We start from the raw sequence: 17874 nt of genomic DNA on the forward strand, positions 1-17874 counted from the left end.
TGTTTATTGCCAAGTGGCATCCTGTAATTGTATCTTATTTAAATGAATTTGTACTTGTAGTTATTCTTTAATATGGATGTGTTATATATTGGTTTTAGTTTTAATTAAACTTAAATGTCATTCAACGTCATGGGACCCTTAAGAATTGTAATTTGTTTTATGGCATATGTTTATGTGAATGTAATTAATGCTTCCACTATATTATATCTGTTGTTAAGTTATTATCTTTCAAAAAAAAAAAGTTTGGCAAGCTTAGTGATACTTTAGGTTAATTTCTTTTGGGTCACTTGATGGGGCATTACATGATTTACGATCTTCTTGTTCATGTTTAAAGTCTGCCTTCTCTGGTATGCATCTAAACATTTAGCATATATTATTATTACAAACATTTTGCAAATCTGAAACTGAAAACAATTCATTACAACTGCAAACTTATATCACTGTTCTCATTTTGAAAAACCATTGTCATGACTCATATTTTCAGATTTTCTATAAATATTCAATTATATAAAAATAACTGATATACCCAAGTACCCCTGTCCCCAATTTTGGAAAATGGTCATACCTGTATCTTAAGTACCCAAGTACTCCCATCCCCATGCACCTTGGTACAAATTCATATTCATATAGACAGATAAATCTGTAGCCTTCTTTGCTGAAAAATTGGAAGATGTAAACAATAATTTAGCAGAGATACAAGTGTTTTGTAAGGGAACGCAATAGGCTTTCAAAATTGGGTGGCAAAAACTCAAGATTGAATCTGACAAGGTAATCATTATCCTGCTATTTGATCCTATGGGATTCCATAGCTCAATTTGGAAAATAGTAAGAAAGTTGTGGAAGATTCAAATCTCGCAGAACAAGTCGTAGGTGGTTCAATTGAGTTATGCTCCCAGAGAATGTAACCAAGAAGCAGATGGGCTAGCCAATGGGGCTCTTGCCAATTTATAGCTTCTTTGTTATGGTTTGCCCCTTCAGTGGTGACAAACCAAGCTTCAAGGTGATCTGAGAAACATTCTAGGTTCTGAGTTGTTCCAATAAATTCTACTATGTATCCTTCTCTCTATATTGCATAGGCTTAGACTAATAGCATTCAAACCTGGCACAGTCAAATATGTACACTTTTTTCTCTATCTAATATGATGAGGTTCTTTTACTTTAAAGAAAAACTTCATATTATATATTTACGTTACATTGCAAGCAATGTGATGATAAGACAGAAAAATCAAAGAAACTAGCTAAATAAATGGTCTCCATGATATAGATATCACAATATTGGAAAATGTTAGTTTCTGTAATGTCTACAAATGAAGTTTTAAAAACAATTTCCTGTTGACATCAGTCTTGCTTATTTTGGAATTATTGTTTACGAAATTAAAAGGATAGCCATTTTGCATCAAAAACTTCTCTTAGACACTTTTCTGTTGAAACAGTTTTTGTTTATTTGTCTTAATGGTTTTTGGAGTCAAAAGGATAACCATACCATATCAAGTTTAGTAGGATTCATTTTGGTTGGATTTATAATGATGAATACTTTTAAAAATTTCAGGTTTACATTCAGGAAGGGATGAAAACAAATGACAAATTGAAAAGTAGTTCAAGTTCATTAATGAAAGATGCAAAGAATGTTACAGCCATTAATGAGGAACAAAAAAATGTGTATATTGGACAAATTCCTATCATGGTGAAATCTCATCTTTGCCACTTGAGCGGTCTAAATTGTAAGGAGTTACTTGAAGAAGGAGTTTGTTCATTCGAAGTTGGAGGGTATTTCATCATAAAAGGGACTGAAAAGGTTTGTCAATTTCTCTTCTATGTTTGGCTAGGAAATTTTTTTTTTGGCTCTGGAATATAAATCAAACTCCGTTCTAAGTTTCTTGTTTTTCTTTGATGTGCATAAATAAAAATGACCAAACCTTTAATGACTTTAATATGTAGCAACATCTAGGCTTGTTCTAATTTTTTTTTGCTGTAGTGCGATTTATTATCAAGATTTTATATTTTATTTTGTTTAACCATGATGAATTAAAAGATAGATAAAAAATAATTTGTTAATATCTGAATCTAGCCTACACTTTCAGTTTCCCTATAGCTACTAATCTGATTTAATTAGTTTGTGATACTTTTCGTCTTTGCAATAGAAGAAACTGTGAAACGATGCTTTATGGAACAAATTCCACAGTTTGTTAATTTGTATTGTGGCTATTTAACTGTTTTCTTTCTTTGAGCCTTCCTTGCACTTGTGAACAAGCATCCCTTACATAAAATCTGTATGATTACAGCAACCCTGATGCTTATGTAGAAAATGGATGTCCTCTTTAGGAAAAAATAGAACACTGGCTTTTCTGTGTTCATGATACCCTCTTTAGAAGAAACTTGACTGTCAGCTGTTCTGTGTTTATTTTGTAGTTTACATGTAACCACTGGATCGTAATGGGGAGATTTGGCTTGTGTTTGCTCTAGGCTCAAGCTTCTACTGTGAAAAGGCAATTTTTGGCCTGCATATTGGGTTGTCAATACAAGAGACTCGTTCAGAGTTATTCATATAAGGAGTTTGGACTCTTCATATGATTTGTGATACATTCGTGCTAAAAATATGTTCTTTTTTTTTTTTTTGTATTTTTAGGAACTATGCTGCGCTGAGTCTGACTCTAGGAACTATGATACATTGATATATGTACCACCATCTAAAGTTTATTATCACATTAGCTCACATCAAATGCAATTCCAATGAAGTTATTTCATGAAATGTCAAATACTTATGATTTGTTTATATTAAGATAATATCTTATACTTTCTATAATAGTCAACTACTTGTCTGTAGTCCGTCTTTCAGTCTAGATAGGAATGTTTCCTATCCTGTCTCTTTTTTCTTCAGTCCAGATAGGAATGTTTCCTATCCTGTCTCTAGTTTTGTTTCTAATTCCGTCTTCAGTCTACGTTGTTTCTTTTAGAAACTATGTCCTTGTAATTCTTTATAAGGAACACATTTGTTCCTCTGTTAATTAATCAATCATCCGAAAATCCGTTAATCTGCCAACTCTTCTTGAATCTTGTAACATGGTATCAGAGCTATTACTTAAATTTTTTTGAAAAAATTTATAATTTCTTCGTGAAATTATTTGTTTAAATTTTTTCAAAATTTTTTCTGTTGAATTTCTCTAAAACCCGCTTAGGGTTTTCCGCCTAGAGAAATTCTCGAACTCGGGTCTGCCTGTGTTTGTTCAGCACACTCTAGCCCCATTCGTCCATGCACATCGATCCTTGAAGAAAAATCTGCCATTTTTTATCAAGAAATTTGAAGTTTTTTCAAGCATTTTTCAGTTAGGGCCATTTTTTTCAAAACTCTAATTTTTGGGGTCGAAAAAATATTTTGTTTGCTAATTCTTGGTGGGTTTTTCGAGAGCTCAACTGGGTTGTCGTCCGTTTTTTCTGGGTGCCTTGATTTTTGAGCCAGCAGATCCAGAAAACAACAGCAAATTCCTTCTAGGTTTTTTGAGCTCTCTTTTGGGTCATTCTCTGATTCTTCTGGGTCTTTCGTATTTTTGCCTCGAAGAACGTGCCTTCACAGATTTTCACAGTTTTTCATTGGAAAACGTGCCATGGCATCTCTGACAAATATTTTGCTCGAGCATAATTCCAAATTCAATGGTCGCAATTATGGAACCTGGAAGCAGCGCATCATCGCAATCTTCGAATATCGAAACACCGATCAACCTGTTCTGGGTGTTACGCAGCATCCGACTTCTCCAGGTCCTGATCAAGGCGAAGCTGCATTTTTCGCCTTCTGAATTTGTTTATGAGATTTTAGGTTTGTTGATTTTCTCCTCAAAAATCATTTCAAGTTATCTGTAATACGCAAGGTTGCGTGAGATTCTGGGTTTGTTGATTTTCTCCTCAAAAATCATTTCAAGTAATCAACAAACAACTTGAAATTTATATAAAGAATCTTGTAACAGTTTATTCAGAATACCTTGTGTTTCAATCTTTCAAATTTTTTTTTGATTAGTAACTATGGTTATTTTATTAATCTAAAAAGTAAATACGTCTTGCTACATTGTAAAGTCTTTCCAAATACCACCTTGGCAAAATTCGCCAAATACGGCTGAGGCCACCTATACGAATCTACCCATGACACCCCATCAGTCGCTGTATCTCCACACAAAACTAGGGATCAATCCCTACAAGCACTCAGGCTCCAAAACACAGCGACACCCAACCATCCTTAACTAATTACAGTCATTTTTACAATAGATGCAAATAGAAAACCAACATAAACCAAGACACAAGACGATCAGAAACTATCCAAAAAACTGAAAAAAACATTGGACCTCAATCTCGGAACAACCTCGCCGCCTCCCTACCTTGTGAAATTAAGAATGCCTCTGTCAATCTTCTCAGTGAGGAGCCCCATTTGGCCTGTACCACGATTTCATCATTGATGAAGGAGCAAAACGTCCATCCTTTACTCAGCAGAGGCTTCACCACATTCTATGCCTTCCCTCTTCGAGTTAGGAATGCTATTCACACTCGCTCCTGGTTTCGATGGCTGACTCTGCTCTGCATCCCAATTCCATGCCCGAGCATTCACAATGGCTTTCACTTTCTCCCATCCCTTCTCCACCTTCGACAACTGGATCCACGACGGAGAAGAGGACGACCAAATAATAAGAGGCTGAATTGGGGAATCACTCGCACCCACCATCCTCCATGGGCCATTGCCCATATCCAAACCCTTACCCAAGACTGTACGATCAATTATGTCCTCCATCCCACTCGCCCATTGAGGCTCCAAACAGGTTCGAGTGGCAGTCCTCACTTCCTCCTTGCTTGAACCCACCATTAACCCCATCGCTTAAAACAGGGAAGTCATCTTGGCATTAAAACAAGGCCTCCATCCTTTGTCTAGGTACTCCAGCCCAAACATCATTCTAATTGCCTCCTTAAAATCTTTGTCTTGAATCTTGAAAACATTACGAATTGTTCTCCTTGTAATCTGCCCAATTGTTTTTAAACAAAGGTTTGCCTCTGCTTCACTCCAATATCCCTATGAAAACCTATGCTAGCTTTCCTTGTAAACTCCTCAAAACTCTCCAGAAGCTACAAGGGCCAAGCACTTCAATCAATGCTTAATCATTTTTCAGAGGAGAGATCACATGTTCCTCTGCCCGGATGTACGCCAAAGCTATCCGTCCTCCCTGCCTCCATGTCTGCCATCCTTAAAAAAAACTTCGCACTAAAAAGCAAGGAATAATGATAGGGTGTCACAATTAATGTACTTTTAGACTCCAATCTCCAAGTTGATGAATTTGAAATCCTCAAAAAAGTTCAAATTTGTCTTCCAGTGAACCTGCTGCCCCAACATTAGCCAGTTTATCAGCTTAGTCATTCGCTTCTCTATAGGTATGTGTCACTCGAAAATCTTCTAGCTCTGCTAAAAGTGTTCTGACTTGTTTAACAAACTTATCCAACTGTCACATATCCAGTTTGCCTTTCAATAAGCCATTAACTACAATTTGAGAATCACCTTCAAGGTGGAGTTTTTTAAACTCCCAACTTGATTCTCATCAAAACTGCCTCTACAACTGCTTGGCATTCTGCCACATTGTTCATCCCATTTGGCAATCTTTTTGCTCCCAAAGCAATCACATTCCCTTGCTTGTCTCTTGCTACATAACCACACCTCGAGACCCCCCGGTTGCCCTTAGGCAGGGGTGCCATGGGAGGGGCTACAGCTCTATTTTTTAGGCACAAGAGGTCCCATTAGAATATTTTTGAGGGGCTGCAGAATCATTTAGAATCTTTTTCTCAAAAATAGGAGCCCCTCATTTTTAGGCCTCTAAAATTGAGCGGGTGAAAATGGGGTGGGGTTGGGTTTAGTCCCACCAGCTTAGGAGAAATATTTGCCACATGTCAAAAATTTGTAAAATTTATTCCCACCAAAACTTAAAATTTAGAAAGAAAATAAAGTTCTTTCTTTTTTTAAATATTAAATCAATTACACAATCCTTGAATTTAGGAGGTGAAACTTTTAAGAGGAAATACAAAGTAAAATTCATGGGACCACTGTGTTTACCGCATAGATTAATTAAGTATTGCACACAGATAATGAACACGAATAGCAACAACAGTACTCCTTTATTTGCGTATGCCAATAGATTACATCCAGAGCATGAGATCAGATAAGATAAGATGATTTACAAAGAACCCAGATGGGGTATAAATACTTTCTGCCGAACCTTCGCGAAGGGGTCCGTCGGCTACATAACAATACTAATCTACCTATCGGCTACAAAATCTTTACCGACGACATGAACCTGTCGGCCCGTCGGCTACAAAATCTTTACCGATGACAACACCCTGTCGGCTACAATTTCTATCGACAACATCATCCCCCCCAAAAGAACAAGTTGTCTCCGGACGACAATTACAAAATACAATTACAACATATCCAGGATAGATTAACAAAACAGAATACACTAACTGGTCTCCAAAATTTGTTGCATTTGTAGCCTCTGCGAACACAATACTGTCTCCTTAATCAAGCTGACCTTGATAGCCACCCGTGTTGCTTTCTTTGCTTCCAACTCTTGGGTACCCTGAGCCAAGTGTCGCTGAACTGCCTTCAACTAGATGATCAGCTCCTCCCGAGCTCTTTACGCATCCACCAAGACAACTTCATGTTAAACACCTACTCGTGTAACATCCCTGTCGAAAGGCTTGCTCCAGTGCCCTCTCCACCTCTGGCATATTATGCCTGTAGCAGCTCTAGGTCTCATCAACCGGTCACACACTGCCATTAAAATATTCCTAAAATTTCTGAGTGGCCACAGCTCTATTTTTATGGAAGCCCCTCTCCATGGGACCCCAGCCTTACAAGACCCATGAAAATTGATCTTCACCCATCCTCCTTCCCTAGGGCACCAAACACACTTGTCTCTCCTGCTGGAAGGATCAATCCTTGCTAACCCATTAACAGGGCAATCTTTCAAATTTTTGTTCTGTGGAAAGTTGACTTTTATATCATGTTCACCTATGAAAATCTCAAATCTTTAATTGTATTTACTCTTACGGTTGAGCATGTGCAGCCATTTTTGAGTTTGAAATGAGGGGTTTTGTTCACAAGTGTTTACTCTGCTGTCAACACTACATCCAATATGTAACTATTGTTTTCTGTACTCCTTTCTTAATGTTCACTAATGTGACATCCACTATTAAGAAATAATTGTGTACAGATGCGGCTTGATATTGTATTGTGGAATGTGACCATGTCTAGCCTTTGAAACATTTTCAGCCTTTTTGATTTTATATTTGATGGGGTCTCTTTCTGTTGTTATTTTCGGAGGTGCTTACTGATGCTTGTCACTCTTGCGATGGCATAAAGTAACAATAAGTCTCTTTTCCAAGAAGAGGTCTTGTAATTTATTCAAACAGAACTCTTAGTAAGTAATTTTTTGTATGAACTTATTTCATCTGTTGGACTAGTTTTTCATTTATCAACTTTGTCTCAGCTTTAATTGTCTATCATAGAAGCAATGGCTGTAAGTTGGTGGTGGGGCTTGCTAACTAGTATTCTTTCCCAGTTTAGATAAAAAAAATTAAATTAGATTGCTGGTGTTTCTTTAGACTTTTAGATGGTCTCAAACATTATTGAGAATTTGAGAGTATTGTGAGAGAGAGCTTGGCCTATAAATAATGTGTCTCATGATATGTCCCCAACTTGAATGAAAATGATTAACAGGAGATTGGTTGTCCTTTCCTTGGATTTCCCAAGAGATAAAAGGACAGAGCATTATTGGGTAAGATTTGGGAGTTGTTTGCTTGCTCATAATTTTATTATGCACGTTTTTTAATGAGATTTTAGTGAAATTTAGATATTTTAAGTTATGGGCACATCTATTTAGGCAACTAAACTGATGTTAAGCCAAAGGACTTAGGTTGCCCCCTTTTGGTGTACTGAAAAATGAGTTTTTAAAACATGTGACAAATTGCCAAAAGGGCGTGTACATCTTCTAGGAGCTGATAAGAGCATATTTCTTGGGTTTTATTTTGGGCCACTGGATTCAGAGCTCAAAAATAATCTGATAACTATAGCTGCACAATCCTGTTATGAAATCAGATCAGAAGTCTGGGTTTTAATGAGAATATTTATATCGAACTGAATTTCCGATTTTCTGCCCTAGTTTGCAGATATTTTTTTGTAGCTCCTCCGATTGGGGATATTACATTTCACTAGTTCATTCTTTTATAATCTATTAAGATTTTCAATTCCAAGCTCAGTTCCTCAGTTTAATAGTGGATCTTCCTAGGGAACCTTTGAGAGGAATGAGGAATTACTTAACCTACTAAATTTTTATCCTAAGGCCTCCCTGGAATGGAGACAATCCTGGGTTTTAAACTGACAGCCTATAAGAATAGGACCAGGATTGAGCCTTATTAAGAATTTTTCTTTTATTTCTAGGTTGGACCTCTCCCTTGGCCATTGCATTAATGATAATTTAAAAATCTTCCTCAGCAATAATTGACTTTTTCACTAGAAAAGGGCAAGCCTCAAATTTCCATTAAGGCATCTTTCTTTCACCTTATTATTAGTACTCTTTTGTATCCATACCAAGAAAGCACAAAGAAAAGAACATCCTTATTTTACCTTTCCCTTTCTCTACGTTAATGGTCATTGAGATGTCCCAACAAAGGTTTTACTAGAAAAGGGCAAGCCTCAAACTTTCCAGTAAGGTATTTTTTTTTCACCTTATTATTAGTACTCTTTTGTATCCATAGTAAGAAAGCACGAAGAAAAGAACTTCCTTATTTTACCTTTCCCTTTCTCTGCGTGATTATTCATTGAGATATCACAGAAAAGCTTAACTTGCAGATGCCTGCTGGTGGGGGTTCACATTTTTCATTTTCTCTATTACTAAGTTTATCCATCCTCTGTTACCATGAAAGCGAACAGTCCTTAAATTTATGTAGGTATTTGTAAAATTTTAGAGAGACGACTTTTCATTGACTATATATGAGTGTTTCATTTTTGAGCTTGTCTTTTTCATTTAATTTAGTATGGGTTATTGTATACTGGTTCACAGTATTACAATCTTTAAGCTTGACACAGGCATGCGTGCGCGCACACACACACAAATAGATCAACTGTGTAACTTAATAATTATGTCGTGAAAATTTGTGAGGATCACTCTTTTTGTTTGTCAATGAGTTTTAAGTTTATGTGTACTCATTTAAATTGTTAGATTTCTTATATGTGACTGGTAAACATACATGCATCTGATATCAGCAGCGTACATTGACAAATTTGTAAGGAGCACCATTCGTGTTGCCCGTTAATTAGTTTCAGGCTTTTGAGTGCTTTCTTGAGTTCCTAATGCCTTGATATTTCCACAGTGAACTGCATACAATGCACCCCCCCTGTTTGTGAATTTGAAATTTCCAGATGTAACAGATACATATGCATTGACACCTTTTATCAACCCTGTAGTGTGTATCTTCTCTCTTTGGCACAGCAAGTTGCATGAACAATAGAGGGAAAAGGCAATCATGTTTTTCCAAACTTTCTATCTGGTAGTCATATAACCTCACTTTGTAGTCCTCTTAGAAATGTTCTATATTTATTTTAATTCTGCAGTGGACAAATTACATTTCTGTTAATCTCAATGTTTTGCTCAACAGGTTTTTATCGCTCAAGAAGAGCGATGCACAACCCGGATATGGGTGTCAAATACTCCAAGCTGGATGGCAATATACACACCTTATACAACTGGATTTTCTACCTTTAAGAAGAAAGTTTTTGTCAAAGTCATCAAGACATCAAAAGATGATAAATGGTGTGCTGGAAGAGAAGTAATTACAGTTAGCTTCTTGTCAATTACAGTCCCAGTTGTTATTATGTTTTATGCTCTGGGTGTGAAATCGGATGTTGAGATGATGCAGATGATAGGTAATGCATCCAATGACTATGACATGAGGGAGTTAATATTGTCATCAATTTACAAGGCAGAGGCAGAGATAAAAAGGTTTCGAAGAAAAAATAAAGCTTCGGACTATCTTAATGAACATCTTGAGAAATGCAAATTGTCAAAAGTTCAAGATGCTGATGAGGCAATTAAAGAATACTTTTTCCCAAACATAGTGGGCTATAAACAAAAGGCCATGTTTTTAGGATACATGGTCAATTGTCTGCTGTCATCTTATTTTGGTCAAAGGCCCATTGAAAACAAAGATGAATACAAGAACAAAAGAGTGGAACTGGTAGGGGAGCTTCTGGGCCGTCAAGTACAGGGCTTGGTTAGACATTTCCGTAATAGATTTACTAAAGGAATTCAGAGAGAACTCTCAGGTATTCTACTTCATTATCTCATTCTGCATTGTTCTTAAGAGAAGTTTTATTACACTTTGATTTGCTTTGATATTCAGTGATGATTCTTTTGCAATGTCTTATAGTGCATTGATATTGGTTTCAACTTTGGTCAGTTGACAGGTATTTGTCATTTTTCTGATTTACGGATGCTATTAGAATTCATAGGTTCTTTCTTTATATTTTGGGCAGCACATGGCAACATAAACTCAACGGAGATCTATGCTGATGGTACAATTATTACAAATGGTCTTGTGAGTGCATTTTCTACAGGAAATTGGTGTCATCCTAATAAGTTCCATACCAAATGCACTGGCATAGTGGCAAGCTTGAAATCAACAAATCCATTGCAGACTTTGTCTGAGATGCGTAGAATGCGACTGAGGGTTCAATATGCTGCAAAGCTAGGGGATGCAAGATACCCGTAAGTAATCAGTTTCCTAGATTTACAGTCTACAGAAAGGTGGCATGTTTGATATATTTTTCTTAATTTGTTCAATGCTTCAATGTAGTCAACTAAATAACTTTTGAGATGGGAGCTATGCGAAGTCATGAGAAACTGCATTCAAAAGAGAGTGTATGTGCTGTTTTTACTGGTAGGAAAAGGTGTAAATAAGTAATTGTTATTATTCATTCTATGAGATCAAAAAATGGATATCAAAATACTCGATAAAATGTTATGTTTTTTGATATACAAGGGTAGAAAAATTGACGTCATGAGAAAGTTAGAAACAATTGGCAAACAATAATATGTAATTTTTCTGTCACCATTCTATTAATTTAGCAATTGATCAGCTAGACTTCTGGCATACAGAATGAAGAAAGAGAGATGTGAAGAGAGACTTATTTTCAGTCTTTGTATTTAATTGTGTAGCACCCACTATTGCTGGTGGTGCACCAAAGTTGAAATTATAGTATAGTGTGTCTATGACTCTATGTAACCTGGCATAATATTAGCATTCACAAACCTAGACAAATCCGAACAAATGTAGAATCCCCATAAAAAAGCACCTGAGTTTTCTCACCTCTCGATATTCTAGAAGTCTTTGGATTCTGTTTATGTGTTTTTTTTTTCAATGCTGAGCTGCAGAGATATTAACATGACACATCAACCAAACCTGATATGTAAACTATAAATAACTTGGACATGCATTGATAGAAACTACTGCTTACTGAGCAACAATCTGATTATACTTAGCAGAGGAAGCAACAATCTGATTATAGAAGAGGATATGAAAATCAGATATAACGACCGACCTTTTATCTTGTAAGAATTTAATGATGATAACAGTTTACAAATACTTAAAGAGACCAGTTTGCAGTTACCATTCAGACCCTTCAATCTTAATGCATATGGCTCCCCTATACCCCAGGAATATCATTTCTTATGGCCAATAAGTTCCAGACATTGCAAGGATATTTCAGACACTCGAGTACATTTCTAAGCACTCCGAGTTAGTTATTGATCTCACTCAGATACAGTGCTTATGAATGTTTTCACTTTGCCCACTGCATAAGCAAATCCTGCAACTTCAGAAGAAGAAGATAATTTATAAGATTTATCAACTTACTTTGAATATTCAACCTTCCTTCAGAACCATCTGTCTCACCATAAAATCACAGAAATATAAACTGAACAAGAAGATTAGTGTAGGCACCAAAAAAAGTAATTGCTCGGGTAGAATAAGTCAATAACCGTATTTGAAAGCATGCAATATTGCTCTAGAATCTATGATATATATATATATATATATATATATATATATATATATATATATATATATATATGAAAAATGAGCTCTAGTGTCACATAAAAAGTTTGAGGTTATCAATACATTCAAAAGACAGTGAACCATCATTGAAAGAAAGTTTGAGAAATGTTGGTTTACTTTCTTTTAAATGTATTGATAAACTCAAACTTTTATTGTGACACTAGAGCTCTTTTTGTATTGGAAAAAAAAAGAGTAACTGAATTACGGACATACATACATATATATATAGTCCTAGTCATAACCAGCAGCTCTGAAAGCCTACAATCATATCAAATAAGAATATTCTATGACCACAACTTGAAATTGGTCTTTAGAATTGGGTTTAAGCTAGGTTGCATGGGTATGCAATCCACCGCCCTAGGATGCATACCTAAGTACCAAGTACACATACCCAAGTTTCGGGTACTCAGTGAAGAGCATCATAACTAGGGGAGAGGACTTGGTACTTGAACACCCTAACTTCATGCTTATCAAAATCGTATGTAAAAATTTCAAATCACTCCCAATTTTTTACAGCAGCTTATTTGGCGAGTCGTCTACTTATGACTCAGGTTTCAAGTCCACATCGCCCATTATGATGTCACATCAGCATGCTTTTTGCCAAGTCATCCAAAACAGCCCAAATAAAAAGTGAGACCAATGGTCCTGCATAAAGAGTACCCATACTTGCGCAGCTGATGTGGCATCACATCATTGGTTAATTTTAATAACTAAGGGTGTATTTTATTCAATTTTGGGTAGTCATCATTGCACTAACAACTGTATAGTTACAAGTATTGGTACAATGTTGTAAAAAAAATTTGGGCATTAAGTCAATAAGTTTAGGTATCAAGTCAACAACTTTAGGTATCAAGTCAACAACTCCTATTGCAACTATTGGAATGCATTCAAGTACCAGGTCCTCTCCCCTAAGATTCTTTATTAAGATTTCTAATTTTTGTGTCATTTTTTTGTTTGCTTATCAACTTGTTTATCTGTAATGTTCCGATCCACCTCCGTCTGTTCCTATTGGAAATGGCTATCAATGGTTGCCAAAAACACAAATGAAAAGTCCGTACATTAGTCTTTGATAGGCAGGGAACCTATGGAAGCCGTACGGTGATATTGGAACACAATTATGAATCCTACAAAGCTTCTAGAATAGACCATATGGACTAGGAAGATGATCATATGGTATTTGGAAAAGGATGTACAGATTGTGTTTGTACGATCGTATGGTGGTGATTTGGGAGCCACTGAGTGTGATGGTGTTCGTATGGTGGAAGTGAAGGGGGGAGCTGTATAGTATACAATGCAGAGGGAGGCCCCACGGTATAATCAAGAAGGTCGTACGGTAGGCCCTTGGGAGGCCGTATGGTTAGCAAAGAGGTCGTACGGTTGGTGTTGAAGGCCATATGGTGGCTATGGAGAGGGTGTATGGTGACGGTTTTGAAGCTAGAGGTAGATGAAGCCCAAACATAGACAATGTTAGTTCAAACACAAAATATATATATATGAAATTATATAGCTTGCAAACAATAATGATGCTCCGACTTGCCAGAACCCGAGCCAGGAAATATAGTGATGGAATAGGGTGAGGGTTGAATCCCACCGAAACCGGAGAGCTAAGTAGGGAAGATTTTTCACTTCCGAAATGGCGAACAACAAAGAATCCCAACGGGAATTCGCAGTACCAAGAATAATAAATCAAATCGCATACCAACTACTACCTACATTTCGTGCTTAAATACTCGTCGGGAAAACCTTTCCGAAGGTGTACAAAGATAGCCGACGTCCACACCTACCTACGGAAGCATTTAAATAAAATGGTCCGAGGTATACTAAATCAATCGGCCCATTAACAAAGGTTTGATTAAATATTTATTTAATGACAAGAATGTTACATTATCAAGCTTAATATGTAATCAGATTGAAACTTTGATACAAATCTGATTTACAGTAAACTTTATCACTGTTTAAGTTAGAAGTTTATCATTTGATAATGATATGATTTATGATCTTCTTGTTCATGTTTATAAGCTGCCTTCTTTGTGATGTATTGAAACATTAGCATAAATTATTATTGCAAACATATTGCAAATCTGAAACTGAAAAAAATACATTACATCTGCAAACATTATCATTGTTCTTGTTTAGTAAAACCATTGTCATGAGTCATATTTTCAAGCCTTGTATAAATACTAAATTATATTTAAAACAAATTGACATATCCAAGTAGTCTTGTCTTCTATTTTGAAAAATAGCTATATCCATACCCATACCCTGAGTACCCAAGTACTCTCTTCGCTGTGCAACCTTGGGTTCAAGTTTAATCGACCAAAAAGAAAGCCGAGGTTTCTTGTCCTAGGGCTTGTGAATGTATAGTTGCACCTCATTGAGAAAAATGACAGCAAATCTAAGATAGTAAAATGATTTGCTCTCACATGCTTTTAAAACCCTAATAGAAATTCTCTAGAAGAATATGCTTGACTACTTTTTGAAAAGAACTGACTTGCTCTCACATGCTTTTAAAATCCTAATAGAAATTTTCTAGAAGAATATGATTTGACTAGTTTTTGAAAAGAATCACATAAAAGGTATATAATTAATAACTAAAATGAAAAAATAAATTTTATTCTAATTTCACATTATTAAATTCTTTCAAATTTTATTTTAGTCGATTCAATTAGATGACTTTAATGGAGATAAAATAAATATAATAAAGTTACTGATAAAAAAAAATAAAAAAATATAATAAAGTTTATTATGTTCCCTTTAATCTCCTACCTTAGCCCATGGGAATAAGAATAAGTTAGTGACTTCCATTGGATGACAACATGGAAATAAGGAACATTACACAAAATTGGTAAACTTTAGGCTATGTAACTAACCCATATAGAGCTCTGCTTTCAATCCAATATGGTTTGGGCTCAAAGTCCAAATCTAGTCTCTTGCAAGTTTTGATAGGGTCTCATTCATAGTCTACAGGTTGACTTGAAGCCAACTTGAGCGAACTTGAGGCAAATTCTCGAACATTTTTCTTTGATATTGTAATCAACCGACATTTTTGTAATGAAGGGTTTATTTGTGGATTATCAATTTTGTTGAGGCGACTGTTGCAATGCTGCAAGGCTACAATTAATCATTGTGGTAGACAAGGGACATAGAGGGAATTGCATAAGTTGTGACCTAGTTGTTAGGGCATCTCATAAATTAAAAACGACTTGACCTAAGGGAAATAAATGAGCATCAAATTTTAAAAATGTTTATTACTTTTAATATTGACAGTAGAAAGTTTGAGCATGAAGAAGTGGCATAGTTGGATAAGGTCTTTGGGTTCTTTCCATATAGGTTTCGAGGTCGATTCTCTCTACCTAGGGTTTGATGATGATGGTTGGCAAGTAGTTGTTTGTCATGTCCCCTACTTTCCTCCGGTAAAATTTAATAATTGATAAAAATATGATATCATTTCATGATACTAGTAACAATGTATGGAACAAATGTTTAATAAATAGATAATAATTTATATAATATATTTTCTATTCTTTATCTAATTCATATAAATCAAATATTGAATATTTTGCAAGTAATGTATATAAAACTAAAATATTATATAATGTACATTATACATTATATCAAACATTAAGATTGACATATCATAATAAATATTATTATAATGTCAAAGATAGTGAAAATTTAAATAATCAACTAAATGTAATAGTTGTGATCTTTGCAGAAACCCATCCTTCTCCCTCCTGTGCAGATATAAAGGATGATAGTTCTGAGACTGAAAAGAAAAAAGCAGGAAAAAGGAAAAAAGGAGATAGACATCCAAAGCAGTTTTCAGAAAATCAATGATTCCTAGAGTGGGATTCAGAGAACAAGTTAATCATTGAAAATAATAAATACAACATCAAACTATACTGCCGTCGAAGGCTAGGAGAGCACCATTGGATGAAAGATCAACTACACGCACTTGCCCTTTACTATGGTTAAAGATAAATCATTTGGAAGATACATTTACTACTGAGATACCTCATAAAAATGCATACATCAGATGAGATTAAACGATTGGAGAATCTAGGATCTGTACGTCAAATACTCCTCTCTTATATATATTTTTGGTGTTATCTCTGAGAAAAGTGTCAAACATACTCCAGAAACATACAGAGCAGAGCAACTCATTGAGACATCCTCCAGATGGCGAAAGTAATATAAGTCAACGTGGATCTAAGTCAGCCAAGGGTGTAGACAGTGAAGCATATCCTTGTTTCACTAACAGTGATCACCAAATAACAAGCAAGGCATGGAGAATGGAATGGTTGACTCAGCATTTTTGACTTAGTAAAATACATAAAATAGCTACCATAAAGAATCATCAACGCTGCTAGAAGTAGAGGTGTGGACAAGACAAAGGAAGGTGGAACGTTTTAGACAGTGTCGGGATATTACACTCAGCATCTCATATTATAGTCAATGATTTTTTTTTTTATTACAGTCAGTTGTCTTGTGTGACCAATGGCACTAAGGGACATTCAGACAATTAATTCATTCACACAAGTAAGCACAAAATAACAAGCAATCCTCCTCGGTGCACCACGGTCAAACAGGAAATATAATAAAGAATAGAACCAACGATCCGAGGAAGATTAGAACATATTGTAGGTGATAGAAGAGCCTACAAATTGCAGGTGAATCCTTTCAAAGTTATATGGAGATAATCAACTAGGAATTGAGGACATGTTGCATAAGAGAGCAGCTTGTTGAAGAGAAGGGTCAGGCAGCACATAAGCATCAAAATATGCATATAAATGATTTCTTAAAACCAGATCATCACCATTACCAGACTACATCAGAGAGCTGGATGTGGACTCAGAGGTTAAGGTAGATAGAGGAAGACAGAGTAAGGAGTTAATAAGGAAAGAATATAGGAAAGAAACGATAATCTTAATCACAAACCAGTATAACTGACATTGACATTGCACAAGTATCAAGGAGAAATAAGAGGATATAAGACAGTAGATTATACGGTAATGTAAGCAGCAGCATCACACTCGGAAAGTTTGCATACCAAAAGATTTATATAGAAAAGATCAGTCAATATCTTACATTACGCTAGACTCCATTTCACATTTATATGTAAAATACATATCAGTTCCACAATTGTATATATTTTAATAGGAAGAAGTCTCTTATCATTGATGGTACAGTAGATAGTCCCAAACTTCAAGAGATTAAATTAAGGGGACATTACATTGGTATCAGAGCATGATCCTGCCATCCTGGAGGGTTAAAGTCATTATAAAAAATTATTCATGATGCAAAGAGAAAAAAGATATCTCAAACATAAGGTGTTTGAACTTGGTACAGTTACATTTGAAGAATATAAATTGGATTTTTATGCATGGTATAATGAGGCTCATATAGTCTTAATACATAATGCGGAAATAAAAAACAGTTGAGAGAGTAAAATATATATGAACACAGATTTCAGAAATTATTCAGAGAACATATAGTTAAACAGACAACAATCATGTTATACATTAGCTGCTACATTGTTACAGTAGAAGACAACAAATCAGCAATAATTGGATTGAGAGACAAGTCATTAGTCCAAGTCAGAAAAGAACATATGTGCACAGAAAGTAAATTGATGAACTCAAGTTCAGGAATTTGTAAGCAGATCACTTTAAGGATTGGTATCAAGATATATCAATCCTATCAGATATGAAATGATGATATATTACTGCAGTAGACATA

General features: G+C 35.4%; 1 protein-coding gene across 2 annotated transcripts in view; it reads left to right on the top strand.

Moving 5' to 3' along the window:
* Positions 1 to 17874, top strand: part of LOC149569115 (DNA-directed RNA polymerases IV and V subunit 2-like) — a 119326-nt gene that overhangs the window by 22788 nt on the left and 78664 nt on the right. For both annotated transcript variants that reach the window (XM_089821901.1, XM_089821902.1), the window contains 3 exons: positions 1550 to 1795; positions 9679 to 10345; positions 10556 to 10787. In XM_089821901.1, the coding sequence (XP_089678027.1) occupies positions 1550 to 1795; positions 9679 to 10345; positions 10556 to 10787 (1145 nt within the window). The remainder of the gene's footprint in view (positions 1 to 1549; positions 1796 to 9678; positions 10346 to 10555; positions 10788 to 17874) is intronic.

Source organism: Cupressus sempervirens, chromosome 3, assembly GCF_028749045.1.
Source record: "Cupressus sempervirens isolate cs-2001-9-10 chromosome 3, ASM2874904v1, whole genome shotgun sequence".
NCBI classification, from domain to species: Eukaryota; Viridiplantae; Streptophyta; class Pinopsida; order Cupressales; family Cupressaceae; genus Cupressus; species Cupressus sempervirens.